This window comes from Antennarius striatus, chromosome 1 (genome assembly GCF_040054535.1).
Source record: "Antennarius striatus isolate MH-2024 chromosome 1, ASM4005453v1, whole genome shotgun sequence".
Taxonomy (NCBI): domain Eukaryota; kingdom Metazoa; phylum Chordata; class Actinopteri; order Lophiiformes; family Antennariidae; genus Antennarius; species Antennarius striatus.
The window spans coordinates 57493-78272 of NC_090776.1; the positions used below are offsets into that span (position 1 = coordinate 57493).

The 20780-nt window shown below is 46.2% G+C and overlaps 1 protein-coding gene across 1 annotated transcript in view; it reads right to left on the reverse strand.

The window, feature by feature from the left end:
* Nucleotides 1-20780, reverse strand: part of otog (otogelin) — a 61835-nt gene that overhangs the window by 20617 nt on the left and 20438 nt on the right. The window contains exons 21-33 of the mRNA XM_068315749.1: nucleotides 15763-15870; nucleotides 15077-15215; nucleotides 14364-14498; nucleotides 14078-14224; nucleotides 13872-13991; nucleotides 9727-9843; nucleotides 9390-9546; nucleotides 9222-9248; nucleotides 8788-8964; nucleotides 5761-6039; nucleotides 3643-3760; nucleotides 3310-3389; nucleotides 147-2686 (exon numbers count right to left, since the gene is read on the reverse strand). Of these exons, the coding sequence (XP_068171850.1) occupies nucleotides 147-2686; nucleotides 3310-3389; nucleotides 3643-3760; nucleotides 5761-6039; nucleotides 8788-8964; nucleotides 9222-9248; nucleotides 9390-9546; nucleotides 9727-9843; nucleotides 13872-13991; nucleotides 14078-14224; nucleotides 14364-14498; nucleotides 15077-15215; nucleotides 15763-15870 (4144 nt within the window). The remainder of the gene's footprint in view (nucleotides 1-146; nucleotides 2687-3309; nucleotides 3390-3642; nucleotides 3761-5760; nucleotides 6040-8787; nucleotides 8965-9221; nucleotides 9249-9389; nucleotides 9547-9726; nucleotides 9844-13871; nucleotides 13992-14077; nucleotides 14225-14363; nucleotides 14499-15076; nucleotides 15216-15762; nucleotides 15871-20780) is intronic.

Here is a 20780-nt window from a genome sequence, read left to right on the forward strand (position 1 = left end):
TGTTGCCTTCGTTGCCTTTTTGTTTCTAATAATAGCCTTTTCAATCAATCAAATTCTAATTTTGCAGCGCAAATTTGACTCTGAGGACTTCTGTTCCAAAGTAGGAAAACATAATTACAACAAATCAGTCAGAATGATGAACCCACAGTGCACATCCTTGTAGGTGAGACAGCCAGGGATGTCCCGTCTGCTGGAGGTCTGGTGATTTCCACTGGTGCAGGAGAAGTTGTTACCCCTGGAGTGGTTGTTTGGAGTTTGCCCTGCTCGGTCTCCTGAACCCAGGTGGTGGAAGGGGCCAGAGTCGTGGCAGGAACAAGAACATCAGACTTTTGAGTGCCGTGCCATGTCTCAGGAGGAGGTGTCACTGGTGGGGATATGGACGGAAGCTCATGGGTCTCTGGGGTGGACCTCTCAGATGTGGCTGACTCTCTGCTGGTGGTGGGGACAGGAGATTCTGGGATGGTTCTTAGAAGCTCTGGAACAGTTGTGGTGCTCAGAAGAGAGGGTGCTGCCGTTGTGATGGAGCCAGCAGAAGTTGAGACAGTTGTTGTTCCAGGACTTGGTGTGATCGTAAGTGGCACAGGAGCAGTGATTCTGGTAGGTATGGCTGGGGGCCTTGTTCCTATGGTAACCCTCGTAGTAACTGATCTGATGGTTGTCATCTGTGCTGATGTGATTCTGGAAGTAACTCTTGTTGTTACAGGAACTCTAGCTGTGGTCCTGAGGGTGGACGTCCGTGTGATGGTAGCATGAGGTGTAGCTGTCACGGTTGACACCAGTGAAGTGTGAACTGCGTCTGTGGCAGTCGAAGGTCTCCGAGCTGGGGTGGAAGTGGTTGTATACAAAGGAGACCAAGGCGGAGACAGGGTGGTTGTAGCTCTTGTTGAGGCCTCCACTCGGCCAGTCACAGATTGTTCCATCTCTGTGATGTCGGGTGTGGTGGTGGTGGTGGTAACAACATGTGGTGGAACTCCTGGTGACACTGTTGAGAAAGGTGTTTCAGTAACATGTGGCATAGGTGGAGCTGGGGGTGTGATCAGTTTACTTGTTGTTGGGGCTAACACTTCCACAGTGACCATTTCAGGTGACGTTACTATTCCCGCAGCGGTGACTGCAGTGGTAACAACTGGTTTGGATGTTGCAGGAAGGTGAGGCGTGTGAGTAGATTCAGTGGGAGTGGCTATGTGGACCACGCTTTCAGAAACGCCCTCAGGTGGTGGTGTTGTGGGACTGTGAATCAGGGCAGAACTGGTCTCCAGGTGAGGAGGACGCCATGGCTCAGCCGTCTGGACGGTTGATGCAGAATGGAGGAAGCTCTCTGTTGTCCTAACAGGTGGTAGAGTTGTGGTTCTTGTGAGATCCCCTGTCAGGTCAGGCCGTTTTGTTGTACCAGGTGGGACTCGAAAAATGGTGGATGACTCTGGGGCCTCTGGAGATCTTGAAGTTGTGGTCCAAGTTTTCTCCATTGTTGGGACAGCAGGAGACCAGGAGGTTCTCTCCGAGTAGGATGCTGAGGTGGAGACAGAAGCAGCTGTGGTGTCTGTCATCTTTAGAGGCAGAACTCTTGTTGTGGTAGCTTCGGGTGTGATAGACACAGTGGGTCCAAATGCAGTGACTTCCCTTGTTGTTGTTCTCCAATCGGTAGCAGCTGAGGTCGGAGCAGACGGACCAGTTGGGGTGGATGTAACACGGATTGGGGTTGATGTTGGTACTGTGGAAGCTGGTGGAGAAGTTCTTGGTTCTGTTGGTGTGATGTGCAGAGTCTCTGCTGTGGTAACAGAGTGTGATGTTGTTTCTGTTGTGTATGGCTTTGTCTTACTGGTGTTGAACGGGGCAACTGGTGTGACTGATTCTGTTGTTTCAGCTGAGGCGACCACGGACAAAGACATGGTTCCTGATTGGACAGGAGATGAGGTCGACAGAGGTGAGGAGGTTGTGGAGGATGTGGTTGTGGTTGATGGACGCTGCTCCAGCGTTACCAACTTTGTGCTGGTTTCTGTGAAGAGAGGTGGGACTGTCCTGGGTGCAGTAGTTCTGTCTGTAGTCAGAGGTGTTGGTGAGACTGGTGCAGGACTGGGTGTGAAGGAGCTCATAATCACAGTGTCTGCTGCTGAATGTGTTGTAGCTTCTGTTGGTGCTGTTACTGGGTGTAGGACCTCAACAGAACTGGTGGTCAGTTCTGGCATTGCAGTGCTGGTGAAATGTTGTTGCAGTGAATCGGGAGGCTTAGTAGAGGAGGGGTGAAACGGAGCCGTGACGGTGAAGCTTGTGGCGCTGGCGGCTGACGGACTAATGGTGGCGCTCACAGCTTTGGTTGTCCTTGCTGCTGAAGGTGTTGCAGCAGCGGATGGAGCTTCAGTTCCCCTGGAACCAGACACTGCCTCCGTCACCCCAGGCCTGAGAGTTGGACGCCTTGTTGGCAGAGATGGGGCTTCAGAGATGGTGTCGGGGTGGGGCAGCTCATCAGGGCTTAGCGGCGCCTCAGCCGAGGTGATCTGCGTGCTCGAGACAGGCGGACTGGTAGTGAATTTAGTGGTAGGATAAGCGTATGGGGGGGTGGAGAGCATGGTGCTCTTGATGGCGGCGGTAGAGGTCAAAGGGCTTGTTGTGGTTGAAGAAGTGACAGCTGGAGGGGGCAGAGTGGTGGGTGGTGTCTGAGGCTGTACAGCAACGGGACCAGAAATGCCTGAAACAAGAAGGTGTGTTCAAGAGGCACAGAGCAGTGTACGTTTGAGCAGGGTAAGATTCACGACAACTAGGGGGCGGCAGTGGCTCAGTGGTAAAGCGGGCGGTAGAGCGGGTCGTCCTATGATTTCAAGATCAGTGGTTCGATTCCTGCTCCCGCCCAAAAAAAAAACAAACCCGGAGGTGAGCTGACAGTGGGAGGTGTCAGCTCACCTTCGGAGCACTGCCAAGGCGCCTTTGAGCAAGGTGCCGTCCTTTTTACAAATTGCTCATTTAAGGCAGCTCCAACATGGAGCTGCCTGCCACTCTACCTCCCTTGCATGCCTACAGGCCACCTTGTGTGTGTGTGTGCTACAGGGGCCTGTACACACTAATATATACAGTATATGCGTGCGTTTGAATCATTAGCTAGAGTGTGCCTTCTTAATTTCCCTTCGGGGATCAAAAACAGTATATTAAATAAAAAATTAAATTAAACTAGGAGCACCAGGAGCAACCACAAGACTTCTACCATCTCCAAATAGATTTGCTCACATCATCCTGGTGATTGATTCTCTATCTTGGCTCCCCGTCAGACATCAACAGGCAATTAGCAATCGTGAATTTAAAAAAGAGGATACTTACAGTCTTCAGCGTAGACGCAACGACTGGTGACCTCATCCAGAAGCATGTGTGGGGGGCAGACCGGGAGGCAGCCCTCCACACTGTACAGAGAGTAGAACAAAAGTCAGCAAAGTCTCATTTTTCAGACCAAAGCAAGAAGGTTAACTTGGAAAATAAAGACATGGAAAAGATAAAGAAAAATGGGGTCTCTGTAAGTGTTATATACTGTGCGTTTACTGTGGTCTAAGAGGGGGTGTCAAATACACACTTCAAACATCAGAACAGGCCTGATCCGGGTGTCCCTCTACATCCGTTACAGACTGGTACAGTTTCTGGAATAATCAAAGGTCTCACTGTGGGATATTGACGCAGGCTTCAGCCGACGGGTCGCTGCAGGTCCTGAAGCAGGGGATGATGCAGGAATCGTACCTCCACTGACACCGAGGACTGGGTAAGGAGTCTGGGCTCAGGCCTGAAGAACAGTGCAGACTCCTCAGTGCCTCAGGAGTCTCTACAACTCACAAGTTGTCTTAAAAGTTCAAGTGTAAACAACCCGGGAGAACGAATAATCAGTAACGATGGAAACAAGTTTCCACTGCAAAGTTATGAGAAAAATACAGTGGGGGAAAAAAGTATTTAGTCAGCCACTAATTGTGCAAGTTCTCCCACTTAAAAAGAGGACAGAGACCTGTAATTGTCATCATAGGTATACCTCAACTATGAGAGACAGAATGAGAAAAAAAATCCAGAAATTCACATTGTGTGATTTTTTATCTTTTTTTTTGTGTAAATTATGGTGGAAAATAATTATTTGGTCAATAACAAAAGTTCATCTCAATTCTTTGTTATATACCCTTTGTTGGCAATGACAGAGGTCAAAGGTTTTCTGTAAGTCTTCACCAGGTCTTCACACACTGTTGCTGGTGTTTGGCCCATTCCTCCATCAGATCTCCTCTGGAGCAGTGATGTTTGGAGGCTGTCGTTGGGCAACACGGACTTTCAACTCCCTCCAAAGATTTTCTATGGGGTTGAGATCTGGAGACTGGCTAGGACACTCCAGGACCTTGAAATGCTTCTTGAGAAGCCAATCCTCTGTTGGCCGGGCAGTGTGTTTGGATCATGGTCATGATGAAAGACCGAACCATGTTTTACCTTCAATGCCCTCAATGATGAAAGGAGGTTTTCACTCAAGATCTCACTATACATGGCCCCATTCATTCTTTCCTTCACATGGATCAGTCGTCCTTGTCCCTTTGTAGGAAAACAGCCCCAAAGCATGATGTTTCACCCCCATGCTTCACACTAGATATGGTGTTCTTTGGATGCACTTCAGTATTCTTTGTCCTCCAAACATGAGAAGTTGTTTCTACCAAAGAGTTCTATTCTGGTTTCATCTGACCATAGGACCTTCTCCCAGTCCTCTTCTGGATCATCCCAGTGCTCTCTAGCAAACAGACGGGCCTGGACATGTCCTGCCTTAAGCAGGGGGACACGTCTGGCCCTGCAGGATGAGTCCCTGAGGCGTAGTGTGGTCCTGATAGGAGCCTTTGGTACTTTGGTCCCAGCTCTCTGCAGGTCATTCACTAGCCCCCCGTGTGGTTCTGGGATGTTTGCTCACTGTTGTTGGGATCATTTTGACCCTGTGAGATTTTGCGTGGAGCCCCAGATGGAGGGAGATTATCAGTGGTCTTGTATGTCTTCAATTTTCTAATAATTGCCCCCACAGTTGATTTCTTCACACCAAGCTGCTTGCCTAGTGCAGATTCAGTCTTCCCAGCCTGGTGCAGGTCTACAACTTTGTTTCTGGTATCTTTTGACAGCTCTCTGGTCTTGGCCGTAATGGAGATGGAGTGTGACTGTTTGAGGTTGTGGACAGGTGTATTTTATAGTGCTAATGAGTTCAAACAGGTGCCATTAAAACAGGTAATGAGTGGAGGACAGAGGAGCCTCTGAAAGAAGTTACAGATCTGTGAGAGCCACAAATCTTGTTTGTAGGTGACCAAATAATAATTTTCCACCATAATTTGCTAAAAAATTCTTTAAAAATCAAACAATGTGAATTTCTGGATTTTTTTTCTCCTTCTGTCTCTCATAGTTGAGGTGTACCTGTGATGACAATTGCAGGTCTCTGTCCTCTTTTTAAGTGGGAGAACTTGCACAATTAGTGGCTGACTAATTACTTTTTCCCCCCACTGTAAATCAAAATAAATCTGAAAATAATGAGACACCTCAAAATTTCACCTCATCTCAATTATTTTGACAGAGTTCCTCAACATTTTGAAATTCTAAGTTCTATTTAAAACTTTATTTGAATCAAATATTGAACATTTGTATTTTTCAAGGTTGCATTGAATCTTCTCTAAGTAAAACTGGAGCCGAGTGTCCTGAATCCTGACTAATACTTCAGTCTGAGCCCAGAGGGCCACAGAGCCCCTCCACTAGTGACGAGGGTTTTATCTGTAGAGCGCTGACCTGTCAGCTTGAACAGCGTGGCCTTGCGGAAGCCGTCGGTGTGTCTGTATTTGAGCAGGAGGAGGCGGGGCAGCGTGGCATGCAGGAAGAAGCCTGGCTTTGCGTGGGACTCCAGGGAGTCATAGCCAGGGATCCAGGTGTTCCTGTGGAGGACGAAGGTGGCTCTGTCCCAGAAGGCCTCCGTCTTCTCCCACTTGGCCACCCTGACCTGGCCACTGGGGCTCACGCACAGGAAGAAGTTTGGTCGATCAGCTACCTCGAAGGAAATGCGTGAGGTGTCTGTGTGGAGGAAAACACGATTACTCATTATCCCAAAGCAGCAGAGGAATCAGGACACACAACAGATGTGAGCTGCAGCCACCAATGGAGGGTTAATAAACCAGATTCAAAGTTCTGGAGGTGACCATCATAAGGCCATGTCACTCTCGTGTGTCCTACTAAAGGTGGAGCAACAGGTCACCTTTCACCGTTGGTGAACTGATATTTTTCTGAGTCTAACAGAAATACGGTTAGAGTTCATACTTTCACTCCAGTTCCTGCATCTACTGAATCTGAAGCAGACATTTCTTTTGTGACTGATTGAGAGGAAAGTAAAACCAGAGAGACTGTGGTCACAAGGTTCCATGTGACTTCAAGGACATTTCCATGACTTACAGGGTTTTGTTCCTGGAAATTAATAATGACCAACCATTATCTGATGCAGCTCATATATCTGTTCAAGGAACCAGAGATGATTATCAGTGTGGAGAGTTAGTCCTTTAGAAAGATCTGTAGAGAACGAACCTTTCTATGGTTAGAAAAAAAGGCTGTTTATTATTCCTGAGTTTTCACGTTGTCCTGCAGGAGTTCACAAACCAAAGGCACAAATGTTCCAAACTTAAATCTGACCAAACAGAGATCCTCATCCCCGTTGTCCTGACAACAAACTTCAGAGTATTCTGTTCACTACAGGTACATTATCACCATTATCATTTCTGATCAGAGTAAAAAAAAGTTCATTATTTAACCAGGTAAGTCAATGGAGAACAAATTCTCATTCCAATGACGACCGGGGTGCATCCCATATCGAGACAGCAGATCCACTCTCACCCTCATTCACACCTATGGTCCCTCTAGAATCTCTAGTTCACCCATGTTGCATGTTTGTGGTTGTGGGAGGTAGCTGGGGAACCCACAGAGAACCAGTAGAGAACCCAGAGAGAACCAGTAGAGAACCAGTAGAGAACCAGTAGAGAACCCAGAGAGAACCAGTAGAGAACCCAGAGAGAACCGGTAGAGAACCAGCAGAGAACCAGCAGAGAATCAGTAGAGAACCCAGAGAGAACCAGTAGAGAACCAGTAGAGAACCAGTGGAGAACCAGCAGAGAACCAGTAGAGAACCCAGAGAGAACCAGCAGAGAACCAGTAGAAAACCAGTAGAGAACCCAGAGAGAACCAGTAGAGAACCAGTAGAGAACCAGTAGAGAACCCAGAGAGAACCAATACGGAACCAGTAGAGAACCAGCAGAGGAAGACTAGAGAACCAGTAGAGAACCCAGAGGGAACCAGTAGAGAACCAGCAGAGAAACAGTAGAGAACCAGTAGAGAACCCAGAGGGAACCAGTTGGGAACCTGCAGAGAACCAGTACAGAACCCAGAGGGTCCCAGTAGAGAACCAGTAGAGAACCCACAGGAAACCAGTAGAGAACCCAGAGGGAACCAGTAGAGAACCAGTAGAGAACCCAGAGAGAACCAGTAGAGAACCAGCAGAGAAACAGTAGAGAACCAGTAGAGAACCCAGAGGGAACCAGCAGAGAACCAGTAGAGAACCCAGAGGGTCCCAGTAGAGAACCAGTAGAGAACCCACAGGAAACCAGTAGAGAACCAGTAGAGAACCCAGAGGGCCCCAGTAGAGAACCAGTAGAGAACCCACAAGAAACCAGTAGAAAACCTAGAGGGAACCAGTAGAGAACGAGTAGAGAACCAGTTAAGAACACAAAGAGAACCAGTAAAGAACCAGTAAAGAACCAGTAGAGAACCAGTAGAGAAGCAGTAGAGAACCCAGAGGGAACCAGTAGAGAACCAGTAGAGAACCCAGAGAGAACCAATAGAGAACCAGTAAAGAACAAGTGGAGAACCAGTAGAGAACCAGTAGAGAACCAGTAGAGAACCAGTAGAGAACCAGTAAAGAACGATTGTAGAACCCAGAGGGAACCGGTAGAGAACCAGTAGAGAACCCACAGGAAACCAGTAGAGAACCCAGAGGGAACCAGTAGAGAACCCAAAAAGAACCAGTAGAGAACCAGTAAAGAACCAGTAAAGAAACCACTAGAGAACCCAGAGGGAACCAGTACAGAACCAGTAGAGAACCATTAGAGAACCAGTACAGAACGATTGTAGAACCCAGAGGGAACCGGTAGAGAACCAGTAGAGAACCCAGAGGGTCCCAGTAGAGAACCAGTAGAGAACCAGTAGAGAACCCACAGGAAACCAGTAGAGAACCCAGAGGGAACCAGTAGAGAACCCAAAAAGAACCAGTAGAGAACCAGTAAAGAACCAGTAAAGAAACCACTAGAGAACCCAGAGGGAACCAGTACAGAACCAGTAGAGAACCATTAGAGAACCAGTACAGAACCCACAGGGAACCCACGCAGACACAGGAAAAACAAATCGGGCCAGGTGGATTGACTGTGATGATTGATTGTGATGATTGATTGTGATGATTGTGATGATTGTGATGATTGATTGTGATGATTGATTGTGATGATTGATTGTGATGATTGATTGTGATGATTGATTGTGATGATTGATTGTGATGATTGATTGTGATGATTGATTGTGATGATTGTGATGATTGATTGTGATGATTGATTGTGATGATTGATTGTGATGATGTAAAACCTGGAGACTCAGGTCTGGACTTTTGTTTTCTTTATTCTGTATTTTTTTCTTTGGTCACACTAACAGACCCCCCCCCCCACAGGAATGTTCTGGTGACATGTTCTGGTGAAAGCGCTAGATGCCTGTTACCCCCCCCCAGCAGCTCACCGTGGGGGCGGGTTCTGCTGAGGCCCGGCGTCATCATGAACTGGGAGAAGGCTCCCAAGGCGGCGGCGGTGCTCAGGTCCCCCCGCTGCAGGAACACCAAGCCGCTGGATCTGCTGGCCATCAGGAGCGCCAGGCGGTCCCTGAAGGGGGTCAGCCTGAAGGGACCCTTACCCAGAGCTGCAGACAGGAGGCGCTGTTAGTGAAACTTCAGTCACATGACCCTCCCTCGTGACATCATCAACTCCTCTTTGGGTTCTAGTCGTGTCTTCTCGTGCCTCCTCACTTCTGCACCACCAAAATCACGCTGCCTTTTCACTAACAATAGCATTAGCATTAGCATTAGCATTAGCACAGGTGTGCACTCCCTGCTGTCCCCGGCCTCAGGCAGCAGCAGGGTACGAGCGTCTGTGTGTATGTGGGGGGTGGGGTCGTACCTTTGTTGTAGAATTCACAATCATACGCTGCAGAGAGAAGAACAAGGATTCAGCAGGAGAATGACGTTCACTGGTTCTTTCTAAACTGGTTAATGTGATTCTTTACTGGGACATCTTACTGGGACGGCTTACTGCTCTATAATAACACAAGAGCCCAGTTTGACTCACGGCACAGCGCTGGGGAGCGCCAGTCCACAGGAACGCCCTGGTGGCAGCAGCGCTGGGCGTACGCCCCCACGCTGGTGCAGAAACACTCACAGTCGCCCCCCCCACTGCAGGCACACGTGTCTGCCAAGCAGTTGCTGTAGAACCAGGTGACATCCACCTGGAAAAGGCCAAAACCTTTCTTTAGCATAAATGTAGGACAGGCAGGGCTGAAACCATGTTGAACAGTTAGCAGCTCTGTCCTCTTTGGTCGTCTGTGTCAAAGATGAACTCTTTCTGTTATCCAGAGGGTCTGAATGTATTTGTGACATGAACAGGAAGCTGCTGTTCCATTACTCACCACTGGGTGGCAGGTCTGGAAGACCTCGCTGAGCAGGACGGCACATTGGCGCTTTGCAAACGGTTCCCTGAGAGGATGAAGGCTGCAGGGGTGTCTGGAGTCTGGACTGTCCACACACTGGACACACACACACACACACATGTGGTGGAAAGTTTTTAATACAATAAAATAATACAATAATATAACAAAATAATATCATTTAATTGAACCAAAGATCTGGATTGTTGTGTGTGTCATATCATTCAGCTCTTGTGAAGGTGGCCCCAGGATGTCTCCAGGTCATGAAGACGCTGCATGAAGATAATTCCTGTTTGACCATATTTGGAAATGCTTGCATGACTGTGGGTATCCTTGAAGAAGGTAGACACTGACAGAAGCAGCTAGCCAGATCATTTCAGACACTGTACCTGACATTAGAATGTATGTTTCTGCACAGGGTCATCCAGAGAATGTCTGCAGCAGATCCTCACAGGGGTCACGTGACTGATTATGTTATGTCATCAAATAGTTTTGTGAAACTGTCGACTTGATATTTCTGGTAACGTCTGGAGGTCATGACGTACCAACTGAGAGCCGTAAAGAACTGGTTGAAAGCAGATGGGCCCAGGTTAATACCTCCCCCTAGTCACACCTTTAGGGTATAAAAAGACATGTGATCCATTTCCTAGTTTGTACTTGAAGTTTTTTCCTGTACCCAGAATATTCTGTAACAACACACCGGAGGACTTCTTCATCGTCTCCAGAGCTCTCATCATGATTAGATAAGTATTTGTTAAACTTGTCTGTTTGTCAGTATCATCGATGGTGTTATTGGACTCAGACTCAACCTGTTGATGATATTATTGTACTGCTACTCAACCTAAACATGACTTGAATTGACAAAATAAATATCTTGTGTTTAATACACTGTCTCCTGTCCTTAAGAAAAACGAAACCCCACCACACACACACACACACACACACACACACACAAACACACACACACACACACACATACAAACACACACACACACACACACACACAAACACACACACACACACACACACACAAACACACACACACACACACACACACACACACACACACAAACACACACACACACACACACACACACACACACACACACACACACACACACACACACACACACACACACACACACACACACACACACACACACACACACACTGAGGTCTGAAAGCTGAACTCCCACACCAACAGCCCAAAGGGAGCCCCCACCATCTCCAAATAAAGGATCCGATTGAAAATAAAACTTGTCATTTCATCTTAGTAAAAATTAGCCAGCAGAAGAAAACACCACCCTAGACAAGTTGACACTGCTTTTTTTTTAACCAATTTTGAAATGTAAAGTCAAAATTTTCCAGATATCAAAAGGCTCATGTTCAGGTTCTGAGTTAAATAAAGGCAGCCGTCATCTCACCAATAATTAGTTCCTACAAGCTGTTCAGGGTTCAGCTGTTTTTAAGTTGTTATTCATCAAATATTAGAATATAATCTCCATCTGAGGTCAGATAAATACCATTACTACTCTAAACACTAAAGTAATGTCATTACTACTGTAAGTACTAAAGTAATGTCATTACTACTGAAACACCAAAGTATTTCAGTAATAATGACTGAAATACTTTGGTATTTCTGGTGAGGAGGAGAATGTCTCCTTCTCTTCCAGCTCACATCCTACCTGTGGAGCATACCTTCTAACAACATTGAACATCACACCTTCTATTTCTAGCTTCAGACTCATCACTCTATCCGACACTCTTTTTACCTCCAGGACATTCCTAACAAACTCCTCCTTCAAGATAACTCCTCCTCCATTTCTCTTCCCATCTACACCATGATAGAACAACTTGAACCCTGCTCCTAAACTTCTAGCCTTGCTACCTTTCCACCTGGTCTCCTGGACACACAGTATGTCTACCTTCCTCCTCTGCATCATGTCAACCAACTCTCTACCTTTTCCTGTCATAGTTCCAACATTCAACGTCCCTACTCTCAGTCCTATACTCTTGGTGTTCCTCTTCTCTTTCTTCGTGCGAACGCATTTTCCTCCTCTCCTTCTTCGACCAACAGTAATCCAATTTCCACCGGCGCCCTGTAGGTCAACAGCGCCGACGGCGGTCGTTGTTAACCCAGGCCTCAACCGATCTGGTATGGAAGTCATAGGTTTGATTCGCATGTTTGATTTGGCAAAAGTTTTATGCCGGATGCCCTTCCTGAAGCAACCCTCTGTATTTATCCGGGCTTGGGACCGGCACAATAAGACACTGGCTTGTGCCCTCTTGCAGCTACATTACTAAAGTAATGTCATCCATCCATCCATCCATCCATCCATCCATCTTCCTCCTCTTATCCGGGGTCGGGTCGCGGGGGCAGCAGCTTAAGCAGGAAGCCCAGACTTCCCTCCCCCTAGCCACTTCGTCCAGCTCCTCCGGGAGAATCCCAAGGCGTTCCCAGGCCAGCCGGGAGACATAGTCTCTCCAGCGTGTCCTGGGTCGTCCCCGGGGCCTCCTCCCGGTAGGACGTGCCCGGAACACCTCACCAGGGAGGGTCCAGGAGGCATCCTGACCAGATGCCCGAGCCACCTCATCTGGCTCCTCTCGATGCGGAGGAGCAGCGGCTCCACTCTGAGTCCCTCCCGGATGACCGAACTTCTCACCCTATCTCTAAGGGAGAGCCCGGACACCCTGCAGAGGAAACTCATTTCAGCCGCTTGTATCCGGGATCTCGTTCTTTGGGTCACGACCCACAGCTCATGAGCATAGGTGAGGGCAGGAACGTAGATCGACCAGTAAATCGAGAGCGTTGCCTTTCGGCTCAGCTCTCACCACGACGTAGTAATGTCATTACTACTGTAAATACTAAAGTAGTGTCATTACTACTGTAAATACTAAAGTAGTGTCATTACTACTGTAAATACTAAAGTAATGTAATTACTTCTGTAAATACTAAAGTAGTGTCATTACTACTGTAAATACTAAAGTAGTGTCATTACTACTGTAAATACTAAAGTAATGTAATTACTTCTGTAAATACTAAAGTAGTGTCATTACTACTGTAAATACTACAGTAATGTCATTACTACTGTAAGTACTAAAGTAATGTCGTTACTTCTGTAAATACTAAAGTAATGTAATTACTACTGTAAATACTAAAGTAATGTCATTACTACTGTAAATACTAAAGTAATGTCATTACTACTGTAAATACTAAGGTAATGGCATTACTACTGTAAATACTACAGTAATGTCATTACTACTGTAAATACTAAAGTAGTGTCATTACTACTGTAAATACTACAGTAATGTCATTACTTAGAGTGATAGAGTGATGAGTCTGAAGCTAGAAATAGAAGGTGTGATGTTCAATGTTGTTAGTGGGTATGCTCCACAGGTAGGATGTGAGCTGGAGGAGAAGGAGAAATTCTGGTCGGACTTTGATGAAGTGATGCAGAGCATGCCTAGAAATGAGAGAGTTGTCATTGGAGCAGACTTAAATGGACATGTTGGTGCAGGAAACAGAGGTGATGAGGAGGTGATGGGCAGGAGAGGAACGCAGAAGGACAGATGGTAGTTGGCTTTGCAAAAAGGATGGAAATGGCTGTAGTGAATACTTTCTTCCAGAAGAGGCAGGAACATAGGGTGACCTATAGGAGTGGAGGTAGGAGTTTTGAACTGCCAGGCAGGAGGCCTAGCGGAAGACCAAAGAGGAGGTTTATGGATGTAGTGAAAGAGGACATGAAGGTAGTTGGTGTGAGAGAAGAGGATGCAGAAGACAGGGTTAGATGAAGGCAATTGATTCGATGTGGCGACCCCTGAAGGGAAAAGCCAAAAGGAAAAGAAGAAGAAGACAGTCTTTGCTTTATCATCCACGATACATCAAATGTTCGTAAGTTGAGGACTACCTCTATTTTCATAAGGTCAAACAAGTTTGAAATGACTTTAGAGATTTGGTCAAGAAACAATCCCTCAGCTTCACTAAAATGTTTAACGCCTGTTTTTAAGTGGTGGACGGACAGACGGACGGACAGCTGAAGGGGAATAATAAAACACTTCATCACATTCTTTGGTCGTGTTGGAACAAGAATCCACAACAGTTGGCTGTTCAGGACAGTCTACTTCACCTCTACTGCTGTCCAGCTGTTCCCAAACTCCTGGGGAGTTGGCGAGTCCAAGTTGTCGGGCGTCCTCATCTCATTTATGGTCTTTGTGTCAAAGTTCCCACACAGCCCGCTGAGCATCCCCTGAACACATCACCAGCGTCTCTTATTCATTTACAAGATCACCTCAATCCAGCCTAAAATCATCCTTCACCTGAGCCGGCCCCTACCTGCCACTGAGGTCCGACCTGGACGTGGACGGTCGTCTTTCGGTCCCAGAGCACAGTGATGCTCTCCTCAGGGAAATGAACAACGGTGAAGTGTCCAGCAGGCCAGAGGAGCATCCTCTGCTTCCTGTCCATCACACTGGATGGACTCTGCAAGGAATCAGTTTGATTTCATATTATTCTTAAGTGTTGAAGTGACACATTCCTGACTCTATGCTCATTTTGTGGTTCAGTCTTTTATTTCTGAACTTTACAAAAGCAAGAAAATACATGAAAAAGTGATTCTTACTGGTTTTCCAGTGTCATCATCGAAAGCTACAAAGGTTCTGCCAACGCTGATCTGCAAAGACTTCCGGCAGACGACTCCACCGTGAAAACACTCCAAGTTCTGGGCTGTAACACTGAACACGACTTCAGAGGTGCTCTGTGGAGGAAGGACAAGGAGATCACACAAACTGCCACTGCCATTACAGCTGGCACAGGCTGGTCTTCTTGTTCGGTCACTTTTTTTAAATCCTCAATCCTCAATTCATTTTTAAATAAATTGAGGATTACACTGTTCAAGCTGTACAGTCATTGTTTGTTGTGTTGCTGTGAATTTCTAGTTGGCTTAACTGTTGCTTTAAATCCAATAACGCAACAAATTTTAGTTTAAGATGTTTTAAGGAGTTTCCATTGTCATAGAACCATCCTATTTATTTGACCGTCTCCTGATCATTGTTTGTAGTGCAAATATATACACATTTAATATTTATGCATATTCACTTTATTGCATATTTTTGATAATCACTTGTTAGTTGTTGTTTTTTAACTCCTCAAACAGCAAATCTCCCATCAGGGATGAATAAAGTATCTTCCTCTCTCATCTTATCCTTGTCCAAAATACAATCTGTTGCATTTCAACTGTGAACATAGTGAAAAAATTGAGCCCTAAAAATACAATAGAAAATGACTATCAAGTCAAATTGTGATTCATGAACTATCAATAAATCGTTTTGATACCTTGACAAGATACACTTTGCATGTGCCAATGTAGTCAAACAGCAGTCCATCAAATGTCCTGTAGTGTCGATCGCCGTAGACTGTGCACATGGACGGACATGGGTGGAACACGCACTGGAACGTCCCGTGCTGGCAAACGCTACGAAGACAGGAAGGCTTCAACCATTCTGCATGAACTGGTTCCCACACAGAGTGAGGATATTTTTCCTCCCTAATGGGCTCCTTTAGTGGAGAGCCTCAGATTCATAACAGGTAGAAAAGAGGTCTGGATTTGTCCACAGCTGAATGACTGCTCGCTGCGCTATTAGGCTGTCATCGCCGTCTTCTTCCATGGCAATGGTCCGAAGAAGAAAGAGAACAATGGGAGAATGACTGGGACCACTGGCAGAATGACTGGGACCACTGGGAGAGTGTTTCCTTTCACCAGAAGCTCACACAAGAACCGTTCTATTATCTCTGCCTTTCTCCGATGGTGAGATGACATAATTATAGAAATGAGATGGCCACATTCAGATTCAACTTTGGAAAATTAGCCGCTTTGTTTTGTCATGAATTTGAAATCCTTTGTTAGGGGATGATGCTGTGGCATCACAAATTTGTACACTATCACAAAATTGACAGAATATTAATTATTGTGTGGGACCATCTTGAGTGTATTGTCAATATAAGCTTCATCTCCTACTCACCACTGATGGCAGGGGGTCGACACCCTATCGCCAGGGTAATACTCCTTTCCTTTCCACAGACAGGGGCAGGAATCCGGTTCAAAGCACTCATCTCCATGTTTCAGCAAGCTGGGATTAAAACACACGCTTGTTCAACAGGAAGTGTTCCACATTTATGCATTTCAAGAAGAAGTGGATGAAGTGAGATCAACAGATTCTGGTCCAAGTCCTGTACAACTGCACTTCTCACAACCACCACCTGACAACACGTCGCCTCAGAGGCTGTAATGAAGTACTGCAGATGTTTTCACAAAATTAAGTGGTAAGAAAACATGAAAAGTCAATACCACACCCATGATGATGGAAATGTGGTCGGAGTTTTTACCCAACTCTACCAACTCTTAGAGCCTGGAACACAAATGGGTCCTGTATCAAATGTAATGTATCGAAAAATGTCCAAGAGTCTAAAAATGTCCCGATAAATTCAGTGGTCATCATAACGTAACGACAGGAGTGATAGACGGGAGTGATAGACGTAGCTCGCCCCGTCAACAGAACGTCCCTCTGCCCTGATAAATGTGTGTTCAGGATAAGGAAGCAGTGTGTGGAGACGTCCAGGCTCAGAGCTACACACTGAAAGTTCCTCACAAGCTGTTGAAGTCAGCTAGCATTCAGCTAACTAGTTAGCTCTGCTTTGGTGTTTGTGTGTGTGTGGTCTGCCTATGTGTGTTTGTGGGTCCGTGTGCGTGTATCCACGGCGTCATAGCGAACACACACACAGAACATTTTAATCTTATTTACAGTTGATTCTGAGTAAAGTGCTATATTGATACATACTTTATTGATCAGGGGGGAATTGGTTTTTGTTAAAGTTGTACCACTGTAGAAAAAAACCACAGCGAATGTCAGAATAAAGAGAATTTAAAAATGAAGAGCTTAAAATAAATCGCAATAAATAGACAATAGATGAGATTTAAAAAAAACTGTACTGTACACACAGGTATATACAATTTTTAGTGTCCTGGCTTCCATTCGGCCTCCTCCTAACAGCGACGTAGGGTTAGTGGATGGAGCTAATGTAGGGACGGCGCAAAACAGTTCAATGTAGTTCACGAGAACAAGACAAGATGTCCATGTTTCTTCCTACTCCAGTCCCATCCCTGTGGTCACGAAGTCTGGATGCCCACAATGGAAACGTATTCATCCGGGAACATGAACATGTTTCACTGCGGTACATTTGACTGTGTTAGCTTAGCTCCCTCATCCTGTTAGCCACCTCTCATTGTCTATAACGATTGTCAGGAGACAATTTTAATCATCTCCTCTACATACTCTACCATTGTCTCCTCTACTGATTTCTTTCGTCTTTGCAAGCACTGTGACTTTCTCCACAAATCCTCCGACAGGGTGGGTCTTGGTTCGATCAGTCGATCTAGTGTTTACACAATGGAGCCCCAGTCGGCTGACTGAGAAAGTAGCTCCATGATTACCATAGAAAAATTAACAGATAAATGATGGAAAATAAGAGTGAAAAACATGATAAAGTCCTCACGATGCACCGGCAATGTGTCTGGGGTGTACCTCACCCTTCACCCGCAGGCAGCTAGGCTCCAGCATAACCTGTGACATGTGAGACGGAAAAGCATCTGTGGACAATACGATTCTTCTTCTGGATGCAGCTCCTGGAGACCTCTTGGGATACACTGTCCAAAATAAGTAATTTTATGTATGTTCAGACTACAAAAACTTTTCAACCAGATCAAAGTCACTCAACCTGTGATGTGACGGTGCACCACGACTATGAGACAAGACATTCTGTTTTAGGTCACTGAAAATGTTTATGTCATTACTTTTGGACAGTATCAGTGTCATGCAATCACCTCCTGAGGGCTCATCGTCCAAGGAGATGAGAACTCCAGGAGAGTCAACCACTGATGACCTCCTCTTTCCAAAAGCCAAACTATGGTGGACGCTTTGGCAGCCATAACGATGTAATCAGTGCAGGGTATCATTTCCTGGAGGTCTAAGTCCCTAACGTCTACCCAGAAGGGATCCATAATCATTAACTGTGCACTTTCTAGAACTGATTCCATTGTCCCTTAAAAAATATTGTGGTATCAATTTGAATTCATGAATAGATTACAGTCAGAAGGGCAGAGTTTAGAAGACAGTGGTGAGGGCAGCCATGATGAATGAAAGAAGGAAAAGAAGAACATGACAAAGAAGGAAAAAGAAAAATGAAAAGAAGACGAAGAAGACAATAGATCACAGGAAATGAGTGGATGTGATCCCACATGACCTTGATGTAGAGCCAGTGGGAGAATTTGCTGATTGATTTGTCAATGAAAGAGCCTCATATCTCAGTGCGGTCTAATTTGGAGCACTATTGGTTTTCTTCAATGACTATGGCTAACGATGCGATCATATTCTAGTCAAGGCTACTGGAGCCCCTGTGATTATCTCCGACCCACATATCAGGACTATCCAAAGGCAGAGACAAGCCAAGTGGGAGAGGGTTTCAGGGGTGGGCAACTGTTAACAACTGAAAACACTTGTTAGCTACATGAGAAAACCAGGCAATTAGGATTCTCAGAGATAGGAACCATCTTTGTCCAGATTCTCCATTTGCTTTAGACTCCACGAGGCCAAACTGATGACTATCTTGTAACATCCAGGGTTGAGCTACATTCACCGATGTGGCCGCAGACAATGAAACGACATGATGAACGATCCCACCAAAAACCTCTGGTTCATCTGAGTCGATTTAGCCCTGGATAGAAAGGCATTAACAGCCTCCTCTATCTGCCCAACAAGACGCAGAAACAATTCCTTCAATCAAAGATTGCAAAATCATTCATTACCTCAATTTACACTCACATTATAATTTACCTTTCCTAAACACAGTCCTCTTTGAATTTCATCCCACCAGACAACTCAAAAGTGATTGAAGGAGGTGTGATTTCAGCCAGACTGCGCTCTGTTTCAGTCGAAACTATGCCACATTCCGTTAGGAACCATTAACATTTGGCTCACTGGTAGAACCGGTACCTTTAAAGTACTACTGGAGAGTACTCAGTACCAAAGTTCACCACCTGAGGGCAAATCTGAAGGAGAAAAAAAGAAATACACACAACAATCATTGAATGTAAGTCTGATCAATGCAAAACGCCTAACCAGGTAAGCCATGGTTCAACAAAAAACACTCCAAAGAGCTGAAGTATGTAGTTTGCTAGCATGAGACATGACGGAAAAGCTGGTGTAAATAACACAAGAACGTGTTGCTGCCATCTACAGTTTATATCAGTACTATGAAGATACTCAGCTCAGGTCCAATGAAATACATCTCTTCAGGTCTTTTAAAATAATTTCTTCTTCAAAGCACAATATAAATTCATACTAAATTTGTTGGCTTATTAGCTGGGATAGGCTCCAGCACACCTGTGACCCACAAAGCGCAAGAAGTAGATTCTGCTTGTCTGATCCAGCAGAACATGATGAATCTGTATGGAGCTGAACCCATCACTGCTGTCCTACTGGAGCTGAACCCATCACTGCTGTCCTACTGGAGCTGAACCCATCACTGCTGTCCTACTGGAGCTGAACCCATCACTGCTGTCCTACTGGAGCTGAACCCATCACTGCTGTCCTACTGGAGCTGAACCCATCACTGCTGTCCTCATGGAGCTGAACCCATCACTGCTGTCCTACTGGAGCTGAACCCATCACTGCTGTCCTACTGGAGCTGAACCCATCACTGCTGTCCTACTGGAGCTGAACCCATCACTGCTGTCCTACTGGAGCTGAACCCATCACTGCTGTCCTACTGGAGCTGAACCCATCACTGCTGTCCTCATGGAGCTGAACCCATCACTGCTGTCCTACTGGAGCTGAACCCATCACTGCTGTCCTACTGGAACTGAACCCATCACTGCTGTCCTACTGGAACTGAACCCATCACTGCTGACCTCATGAAGCTGAACCATCACTGCTGACCTCATGGAGCTGAACCCATCACTGCTCTCCTAGTAGAGCTGAACCCATCACTGCTGTCCTCATGGAGCTGAACCCATCACTGCTGTCCTACTGGAGCTGAACCCATCACTGCTGTCCTAGTGGAGCTGAACCCATCACTGCTGTCCTACTGGAGCTGAACCCATCACTGCTGTCCTAGTGGAGCTGAACCCATCACTGCTGTCCTACTGGAGCTGAACCCATCACTGCTGTCCTACTGGAGCTGAACCCATCACTGCTGACCTCATGGAGCTGAAACCATCACTGCTGTCCTAGTAGAGCTGAACCCATCACTGCTGTCCTAGTAGAGCTGAACCCATCACTGCTGTCCTAGTAGAGCTGAACCCATCACTGCTGTCCTAGTAGAGCTGAACCCATCACTGCTGACCTCATGGAGCTGAACCCATCACTGCTGACTTAGTAGAGCTGAACCCATCACTGCTGACTTAGTAGAGCTGAACCCATCACTGCTGACTTAGTAGAGCTGAACCCATCACTGCTGACTTAGTAGAGCTGAACCCATCACTGCTGACTTAGTAGAGCTGAACCCATCACTGCTGACTTAGTAGAGCTGAACCCATCACTGCTGACTTAGTAGAGCTGAACCCATCACTGCTGACCTCATGAAGCTGAACCCATCATGGTTGACCTCATGGAGCTGAACCCATCACTGCTGTCCTAGTAGAGCTGAACCCATCACTGCTGACCTCATGGAGCTGAACACTATCCAGTCACTGGGTTTATTACCTGACAGCTCATCACAGCTAGACGTGATGAGACAGACGGTAGTCTGTCTCACCCTGATACTGAACAAAAGGGACAACTGACTCATAGACCAGCCTCAGTGGGGCTTCTGCTCTCAGGGCTGGAGTTACCATCGCTATTAGTCAGGGATATCGGCTCATAATTTGTTTAAATTGACTCCTGTCTGCACGCCACAGAATGAAACCTCTTAAGCCTCCATTCAGGCAGGCAGCCAGAGGCGATTACAGGGATCAGGTGACCGAAATATACTCCATGACGTTTGT